Source organism: Entamoeba dispar, genomic scaffold (genome assembly GCF_000209125.1).
Source record: "Entamoeba dispar SAW760 scf_1105229458565 genomic scaffold, whole genome shotgun sequence".
Classification (NCBI taxonomy): domain Eukaryota; phylum Evosea; order Mastigamoebida; family Endamoebidae; genus Entamoeba; species Entamoeba dispar.
In genome coordinates, this window is record NW_001853256.1 from 1 (window position 1) to 8,799 (window position 8,799).

Below are 8,799 nucleotides of genomic sequence, written 5' to 3' on the forward strand. Positions count from 1 at the left end.
ATTCATTTGTATTACCCCTCTCTTATTTTATCTTATTTTTGTTACTATTCATTTATTTATTTTACATTATTTATGTTTATTTTTATTTATTGAATTTATAATGATTTATTTATATGAAAACAAAATAATTGATTAATGTATTAATTTATCTATTGTTCATATTCAGTTAATTATTTTAAAAGAAACAAAGTGATTAAATTATATTAATATTAGTGTTGGTCATATTTCTATTACAATTATTTGATATCATTTAACATTATATCATTTTCTCTTTTTATTTTAAATCAAATGAAATAAATGAAAAATACATTATTTCATTTTTTGATATTTCCATTTTAATTTCATTATATTTTATCTTCTTTTTATTTGTATTGTTTATGGTGTGTGTGAATGATTATAAATTATGTAATTATTTATTCTTTAACTAACTATTCATTCTTATTGTTATTCTATGGCATTTCTCTATTATCTCATTCTTATTTCTACTTTCTCTTTTATATTTTATCAAATGATAAATTAGAAATATTTATAAAATAAAATTACATATTTATATTTACCCCCTTTTTATTTGTTTGTTGTTATTGTTAAAATTGTATGAAATGTTTTATAATTAAATATTCATTTTTTAATTTAAATTCAATTTTCTCTATATCAAATTTAAGTATATTAATTAATTATTTCTTTATTTGTATTTAATAAATTGAATGATAATAATTTCTTGAAATAATTAATTTCAATATATTGATATGTTGTTTTATCATTGTTATTTATTTATATTTATTTAATTATTTTTTATTTATGATTATTATGTTATTTATTTGATTATTTATTATTCATTTTATCATTTATTTGTTATTAATGAATGAATAAAACATTATGAATAAATTAATAAAATAAATATTATTAATTCATTATGAAATGATAGTTAAATATTATATTATGAAATTAAATAAATTAAAATAACATAGAATTCAATAATATTATGTTGTATTATATTATATAATTCAATTTTAAATTATAATATCATAATTTAATTAATTAAATTCATTTATTAACAATTATATTATCATTTATTTTATGTTTGAATTTTGATTATCATTTAATTTATTAGTATTTTATTATTAAAATTACATATTAAACATTCTTTATCATTTATATATTTATATTTATTTATTATTTATTTCATATTTTATCATTTATTTTAATTATATTATAAATATATATAAAATGATTGTTATTTTACTTTTAGAATTAAATAAAATAAATATAAATCAAATTAATTTATGATAATCATATTTTATATAAAATATAGAATATTTAATCATTATATAAAATATAATGAAAATAAAAATTAATTTAAAATAAGAAATAACATTATATAATGGTTATAAATGTTATTAAATTAATATTTATTCTATTTGAAATAATTTAATGTTTATTATCAATAATATATCATTGATAATTATAAAATTATTGAAAATTAATCATTTCATTCTTATAAAATGAAAATATAATATTCATCTAATTAATTTATTCATTTTTTATCTTTTTCTTATTTGAATTAATTCAATAATTATTTATTTATTCTTTATTTTATATTATTCATTCATTGTTATATTTTCATTATCTAATTATATTATTTCTGTTCTTATCTTGTTATGTTATTCATAAAAATTACTTTCATTTTATTCTTTCATTTCATCATTTATTATTTTCTTTGTTAAAACTTTAAATTTATTAAAAAGTCATTTCACTTAGACAACAACACACCCGTCATCATCATAATCACTTTCTTCACCTTTTTGGATGTAGATTTTTCTTATTCTCTTATCCTTCTTTAGTTCTTCTTCACATTTACATCCTCTAAAACATTCATCTCCTATATATTCAACTGATGATGGTATATTAATTGATACCAATGACTCACATCCATAAAAACAATAATCTCCTAATTTACTAACAGATGATGGTATATTAATTGTTGTTAATGATGAACATCCCCAAAAACATTTATCTCCTATTTCTTTAACAGATGTTGGTATATCAATTGATTTTAGTGATGAACAATATCTAAAACATTTTTTCCCTATTTCACTAACAGATGTTGGTATGTTAATTGATTTTAATGATTTACATTCATAAAAACATCTATCTTCTAATACATTAACTGAAGTTGGTATATTAACAGATGTTAATGATGTACATTCATTAAAACAGTACTTTCCTATTTTAGAAATTAGTGGTGGTATATCAACTGATGTTAATGATGAACATCTACAAAAACATTCTTCTCCTAATTCTTTCAAAACATGTTTGATACACCGAACACTACAAAGCGAGCTAACTCTTGTTAGTGTATCAAATGATCGTAATGATTCACACTCATAAAAACATTTATTTCCTATTTTACTAACAGATGTTGGTATATTAATTGATGTTAATGATGAACAATATTCAAAACAATAATCTCCTAATTCACTAATTGATGATGGTATATTAATTGATTTTAATGATGAACAATATCTAAAACATTCACTTCCTATTTTACTAACAAATGTTGGTATATTAATTGATGTTAATGATGGACATCCAGAAAAACATCCATCTCCTATTTTTCTAATTGATGTAGGAATAATAAATTCGTTAATATCTCTTTCTCTTATCTCTTTTCCATTTATTCTTTTTAAGTTATTAATAGGAATTGATGCTAGTTTTTCTTCTCCTACAAACATTCTATCCTGACTAATAAATTGAATATTTCCAATATTAATTGATGTTAATGATGAACATCCAGAAAAACAATAATCTCCTATTTCATTAACTGATGTTGGTATATTAATTGATGTTAATGATGAACAATATTCAAAACAATAATCTCCTAATTCACTAATTGATGATGGTATATTAATTGATTTTAATGATGAACAATATCTAAAACATTCACTTCCTATTTTACTAACAAATGTTGGTATATCAATTGATGTTAATGACGAACATTCTTTAAAACATCCATCTCCTATTTTTCTAATTGATGTAGGAATAACAAATTCATTAATGTCTCTTTCGCTTATTTCTTTTCCATTTATTCTTTTCAAATTACCAAGTTCAATACAAACGAGTTTTTCTTCCCCTACAAACATTCTTTCCTCACTAATAAATTGAATATTTCCAATATCAATTGATGTTAATGATTCACAATAACAAAAACAATTTCTTCCTAATTCGCTAACTGAATATGGAATATCAATTGACATTAATTCATCACAAAAATTAAAACATTCATTTCCTATTTTACGAACTGAGTATGGTATTTCAATTGATGTCAATGAATTACATCCTTTAAAACATCTATTTCCTATTTTAATAACAGAAGTTGGTATAGTAATAGATTTTAATGATGAACAAACTTCAAAACATCTATTTCCTATTTTAATAACAGAAGTTGGTATAGTAATAGACGTTAACATCCAACATAATGCAAAACATTTATTTCCTAATGATGTAATATTTGTAGGGATTTTAATTGATTTCAACATACATCCTTCAAAACATTCATCACCAATTCCATTAAATCCTTTTGGTATTTTCAATCCATATCGTTCTCTATCTTCTCTTGTATACACTTTTGTCATCATTATTATATAGTTATTATCATTTCATTAAATAATAATGGATGACGAATTATTATATTTTCTTTATTCTTCTAATGATGTTTATTTATTTATTTCTTTTACATTTTTTTTATAATCATTACATAAAATTATTAATATTATTGTTAATGTAATGTTATTTGTATTTATTTTTATTTTATATTCATATTTTTATCGTTTTTATGAAAATTTGTTCTTTTATTTCGTATTTATATTTTTGTTCATTTCTGTATTATTTATCATTGTTATTAATGTAACTATTCTTTTTCTTTATATAATTTCTTATTATAATTTATTTTGTTTGTTATTTTTTATTCAATTCAATTATATTTTCTCATTTATTCTTATTTTATTACCCCCTTTTTTTCTTGAAAACTAACATAATACAATTATTTTATTTTTCTATTTATTTTATTTGAAATTATTTAATTTTATGATTAAACATTATTTATAAAAATAAATTCAATTTTACCCCCTTTTTATTTTCTCTTTATTTATATTTCTTTCTTTTATATTCTTATTATTAGATTTACATATCCTTTTCCTATCAAATTTATATATTATGTTAATGAAACAATTCTAAATTAAATTAATTATGATATTTTCTATTTTTGATAATACACTCATCATATTTATTATTTATTCATTTATTTTATTCTCTCTATTATTTATTTTCTATTCATTTCTTTAATATAATATATAATATGTTTATTTATGAATTATAATCTTTAATTTTATATCTTATTATAATTTATTATCTGATTCATTATTTAATTTATTCTTATTTATTATATTCTTATCATTATTTTATTTATTTTCATTCTTTATTTTCTTCTTATTTATTGTATTATTCTTATTTATATTTAATATTGATTATTATTATGTTATAATTTTATTATTTTATCTTTTATTTCTATTCTTTTATTTTATTTGATATAAATCTGTTTATTATTTATTTTATTAAATTAAACATTAAATATTAATTTATTCTTTCTTCAATTAAAGAATTATCATCATTAATCCAATAATAATCATAACAAGATTTATTTTCATTATTCTATTTCAACTACTTGGATATGCACAAATTCATTTATCAGATTTATTTTTATTATATTCAAATTTATATCATGATTCAAAATATGATAGTACATATTTTGTACTCAATTCTCATTTATCTCCATATTCATATCATCAATGTCCATGTTTTATATTAATTTCTTTATCACATTTTTTATCTATTTTAACTATTCTTTTATTATTTTGATTCCATTTTATTTGTTATTTCTTTATTATCTTTTTTGTTTCTTCTTCTTTTTCTTCTATTATTTCATCTCTTATAACATATTGATATATATTCACTCTTTCATCTATTACATCTTTTATAAATTCTCTATGTTTATTTTCATTATATTTATAATTATATTTAAATGTTTCTAAAATATTATAAATAAGTGAAAATTCTAATAGTTTGTAATCATATTGTTTTTCTGTAATTATACTTATCATTCTATTTGATGGTGATTGTCCTACTTCAATTTCTTCATCTTTACCATATGGATCACCATCATATCATACAATAATACCACTTCTCCATTCTTTTATTCATTTTGTTATAAATGAACAAGTAGAATAACAAAATGAATATGTATAAATTATTATTTCTGTTGATTTTCTTTGATGTTTTAATGGTTGAATTTGTGGTTATGAAACATATTCTGATATTTGTGTAATTTTATGTTTAATATCACCATATTTAATAATATTTGTTTTGTATACAATCTTCTCTGTCTTCTACTACAATACCTATATAATACCCATGTATTATCATCTTCAGTGATTCTACAAATACATTCTTCTATTTATATTATTTCATCAACATAATTTCATCTTTTCTCACATGTTTTTAGATCAACAAAATATTCCATATATCATTTTTTAATATTGAAAATGTATTATCAGATTTGTTGATGAAATTAAATTTTCATCATAGTTTGGTGTTAATAATGAATCCATATTCATAGTTCTTCACTTCCATCTTTATTTTCTGGAAGAATAACTTGAATTTGATATTCATTTGAATCAAATAATTCTATACAATTTTGAAGTAAGTATAATTCATTATTAATATCATATCATTTAATAACAAGAGTATTAATATTATTATTAGATATTTTACATTAAATATTATCATATTTATCACCATATTCATTTCTCTTATTATTTATATTTGTATAATTTTCATTTGATGATAGAATGATTTTATCTTCTTGATTTATACATTGATAATTTGATAATTTTAATAAATTATAATGAACATCAACACTTTCATCATTTTCTAATATAATTGTTAAAAGTGTATTTAAATAATGATTTGATAAAAGTAATAAAAGTAAATTTCCTTGAGTAAATGAATTAACAAGAATAGAAGAATTAGAAAATGGAAATTGAACATGAAGAGATTTAAATGAACTATATTTGTTTCCAAATTCTCTAATAATTTCAAATTGATCATTTCCATTTATTGATTTAACATAAATATCTTTATTATTTTCTATTTATGTTGGAATATCTTTACATTTTTATAATAATATTTAAGAATAAGATACATATGTTTTTATTTATCTAACATAATATTAAAACGAATGAAATAATAAAAATAAACAATATAATTTCTATATGAACCATGAATTTGTTTTATTGAAAGAGATAATAAAGGATATTTTTGTGAAATAAATAAATATTGAAATTGTGAATAAAATTCATATACACTTCCACTATCCATATTTATTTTATTTGTACTTTTTCATAATAATATGAACTAATTGGTGGATTCTTCAATATGTCTTTGTATACATATGATTCTAAATTCATTTTCAAATCATTAATCACTGATTTTTATTATCTTCTGAATTTATTAATTCATCATTTCAAATACATTATCAACACTATCTACAACTGAGATATATTCATTGTACTCATTACATTTCATTCCAAATGAAGTGTAATTAATAGAAATATTAAATTAATCATTTAATAAATTAATTATTTTAAAGTTCAATCTTAAATACTCATCAATAACATTCAACTTTTTACCCCTTATTTCTAATTAACAATAATTTTAATCATTATAAAATTAATAAAATAGAATTATTAATAAAATAATTATTTTACATTGTAATTATCCATTTTTATTGTATTTCTTAAAATATTAAACATCAATATTTATCGATATTTTAAATTAAATAATAAAAATAGAATAATTTAAATTATATTTATTGTTTTTATCATATTTTATTCTTTTTATCGAACAACTATAAAAATATTCCATTTCTCATTTTTTATTTTTCTTTTCATTAGAATTACAACAAAAATAAAATGATAAAATAAAAAGAATGAAATATTATCACGTACAAATTTAAATAAATAATGTGAAAATATTTAAAAAACAAAATGAATAATCATATTTAATCGTCATTTATTTCATTATGAATAAATTAAAGTAAATAAATTCAAATATTTTATGTTAAAATATATAAAAATATACAATATTTTTAATAAAATGGATTGATTTAATATTTAATGAATATAAGTTAAATTAAAAATAATAAATTAATTAAATACAAATAATAATTATGATAACAAATGAAAATAAATAATTTAATGATATGTTAATAAAATTACATTTATTTCAAAAAATAAAACAATAATATTCAAACATCAAATTGTTTGATATTCATCAATACTTTTATTTAAAACAACAATGAAATACAAATACTATTTATTATTATATTTTATAATTAAATTATAATATATTTAATAATTCAATTTCATTCTTTTCATCAAAATTTAATTTAAAAATGAAATACAAAATATATAATTAATTCAATTATATTAATTAATAAAGAAGATAATGTTCAACATAATAAATTAATCAAATTAAATCATTTTCATTTAAATAATTCATAATGAATAACTTCTCTTTCATTTATTTTTATTATTCTTTATTTATTTGTTTCATATTTTATATTCCATTTTATTTATCTTATATTTTATTTTATTCATATTTAATTTATATTTATTATTTTAATGTTTTCTTGTTCATTATTTAATTTTATTCATATTTAATATTTCTATTAATTATTCTATTTCATTTTATGATATTATATTATTATAATATTCATCTGATTATGAATATAAATAAATTGAATATTATTATTTTCATTTATTCTATTATTTATTAAATTTATTCATTTCTTCTTTATTTTCTATTTTATTCATTTTATTTTTTATTCATTTATAAACATATTTTATTTATTCTTTCATTTTAAATATTTTATTTTATAATTTATTATTTCTTTATTTATATTGAAAATGAAGTTGTTGTATTATTTAATACAATTACAATATATGTATTTCTTTTTATTCTTTTATTCATTAATTTGATTTATTTTCTTCTTATCATATTCTTATTCATTCAAAATAACAATTATCTACAATGTCTACATTATTTATATCATTTTCTATATAAAATAAAATATATCTTATTTGAATAAATTGAATTTATTAATTATTTCATTATTATTCATTTCAATATTATTCATTATACTTTTATAAATAATTTTATTGTTTTATTTCATGTGAAATCATTATAAATATATCAGATGATTTTAATTTCATTTAAATACATTATAAATATTATAAATAAATATGATAAAATAAATAGAAAATGAAATATAAATAATAAAAATACAATAATATCAATCTTATTAATCTAATTGAAATTATATTTTTTCAATCAATAAATAAAATTGTAAATTAATATTTTCTTTTTAATTTCATCAATCAATTTGAAATAAATTATAATATTAATACATATTTTATAATATTAAACATATATTTATCATCTAATTTATATAAAATATATTTCAAAACAATTTTAAATAATAATTTCATTTCATTATTCTTATCTTTTTTATTTCTTTTCTATTTTATTTAAATGAAAATAAAATATAAAAATAATAAATAAAAGAATAAAAATAATAATAAATAAAATGATATTAATAATTCAAATCAAAATAACGAATTGAATAAATTCAATATTTCTCATAAATATCAATAATAAATTAATATATTATTTTCATTATAATTA

The 8,799-nt window shown here is 16.6% G+C and overlaps 3 protein-coding genes across 3 annotated transcripts, besides 41 other annotated features; 1 reads left to right on the forward strand and 2 right to left on the reverse strand.

The window, feature by feature from the left end:
* Positions 1 to 26: 26 nt before the first annotated feature.
* Positions 27 to 176: a microsatellite.
* A 133-nt stretch (positions 177 to 309) lies between these two features.
* Positions 310 to 377: a microsatellite.
* Positions 378 to 492: 115 nt separating this feature from the next.
* Positions 493 to 743: a sequence feature (AT_rich).
* A 20-nt stretch (positions 744 to 763) lies between these two features.
* Positions 764 to 854: a microsatellite.
* Positions 855 to 866: 12 nt separating this feature from the next.
* Positions 867 to 1,035: a microsatellite.
* Positions 930 to 1,079: a microsatellite.
* Positions 1,029 to 1,202: a microsatellite.
* Positions 1,203 to 1,229: a sequence feature (AT_rich).
* A 17-nt stretch (positions 1,230 to 1,246) lies between these two features.
* Positions 1,247 to 1,382: a microsatellite.
* A 3-nt stretch (positions 1,383 to 1,385) lies between these two features.
* Positions 1,386 to 1,514: a sequence feature (AT_rich).
* Positions 1,515 to 1,669: a microsatellite.
* Positions 1,540 to 1,719: a microsatellite.
* Positions 1,720 to 1,754: 35 nt separating this feature from the next.
* EDI_048470 (uncharacterized protein) lies at positions 1,755 to 3,632 on the reverse strand (the record flags this gene model as incomplete). Its single annotated transcript, XM_001734753.1, has 1 exon — positions 1,755 to 3,632. The coding sequence occupies one exon, from the start codon at positions 3,630 to 3,632 to the stop codon at positions 1,755 to 1,757; it is 1,878 nt and encodes a 625-aa protein (XP_001734805.1).
* An 80-nt stretch (positions 3,633 to 3,712) lies between these two features.
* Positions 3,713 to 3,774: a sequence feature (AT_rich).
* Positions 3,775 to 3,783: 9 nt separating this feature from the next.
* Positions 3,784 to 4,914, forward strand: EDI_048480 (uncharacterized protein; the record flags this gene model as incomplete). Its single annotated transcript, XM_001734754.1, has 3 exons — positions 3,784 to 3,949; positions 4,178 to 4,214; positions 4,656 to 4,914. The coding sequence occupies 3 exons, from the start codon at positions 3,784 to 3,786 to the stop codon at positions 4,912 to 4,914; spliced, it is 462 nt and encodes a 153-aa protein (XP_001734806.1).
* Positions 3,790 to 3,962: a microsatellite.
* Positions 3,911 to 4,085: a microsatellite.
* Positions 4,043 to 4,182: a microsatellite.
* Positions 4,200 to 4,263: a sequence feature (AT_rich).
* Positions 4,280 to 4,340: a microsatellite.
* Positions 4,341 to 4,408: a sequence feature (AT_rich).
* Positions 4,425 to 4,582: a microsatellite.
* Positions 4,595 to 4,639: a sequence feature (AT_rich).
* Positions 4,748 to 4,776: a sequence feature (AT_rich).
* Positions 4,852 to 4,983: a microsatellite.
* Positions 4,984 to 5,045: 62 nt separating this feature from the next.
* Positions 5,046 to 5,101: a sequence feature (AT_rich).
* Positions 5,102 to 5,759: 658 nt separating this feature from the next.
* Positions 5,760 to 5,893: a microsatellite.
* Positions 5,828 to 6,432, reverse strand: EDI_048490 (uncharacterized protein; the record flags this gene model as incomplete). The annotated part of the gene is made up of 2 exons (XM_001734755.1): positions 5,828 to 6,201; positions 6,291 to 6,432. The coding sequence occupies 2 exons, from the start codon at positions 6,430 to 6,432 to the stop codon at positions 5,828 to 5,830; spliced, it is 516 nt and encodes a 171-aa protein (XP_001734807.1).
* Positions 5,933 to 5,961: a sequence feature (AT_rich).
* Positions 6,226 to 6,322: a sequence feature (AT_rich).
* A 220-nt stretch (positions 6,433 to 6,652) lies between the features above and the next one.
* Positions 6,653 to 6,702: a sequence feature (AT_rich).
* A 51-nt stretch (positions 6,703 to 6,753) lies between these two features.
* Positions 6,754 to 6,954: a sequence feature (AT_rich).
* A 107-nt stretch (positions 6,955 to 7,061) lies between these two features.
* Positions 7,062 to 7,119: a sequence feature (AT_rich).
* A 21-nt stretch (positions 7,120 to 7,140) lies between these two features.
* Positions 7,141 to 7,311: a microsatellite.
* Positions 7,312 to 7,318: 7 nt separating this feature from the next.
* Positions 7,319 to 7,361: a sequence feature (AT_rich).
* Positions 7,362 to 7,445: 84 nt separating this feature from the next.
* Positions 7,446 to 7,607: a microsatellite.
* Positions 7,608 to 7,629: 22 nt separating this feature from the next.
* Positions 7,630 to 7,806: a microsatellite.
* Position 7,807: 1 nt separating this feature from the next.
* Positions 7,808 to 7,867: a sequence feature (AT_rich).
* Positions 7,868 to 8,014: a microsatellite.
* A 139-nt stretch (positions 8,015 to 8,153) lies between these two features.
* Positions 8,154 to 8,284: a sequence feature (AT_rich).
* Positions 8,285 to 8,329: 45 nt separating this feature from the next.
* Positions 8,330 to 8,411: a microsatellite.
* Positions 8,412 to 8,413: 2 nt separating this feature from the next.
* Positions 8,414 to 8,644: a sequence feature (AT_rich).
* Positions 8,645 to 8,697: a microsatellite.
* Positions 8,698 to 8,755: 58 nt separating this feature from the next.
* Positions 8,756 to 8,799: a sequence feature (AT_rich).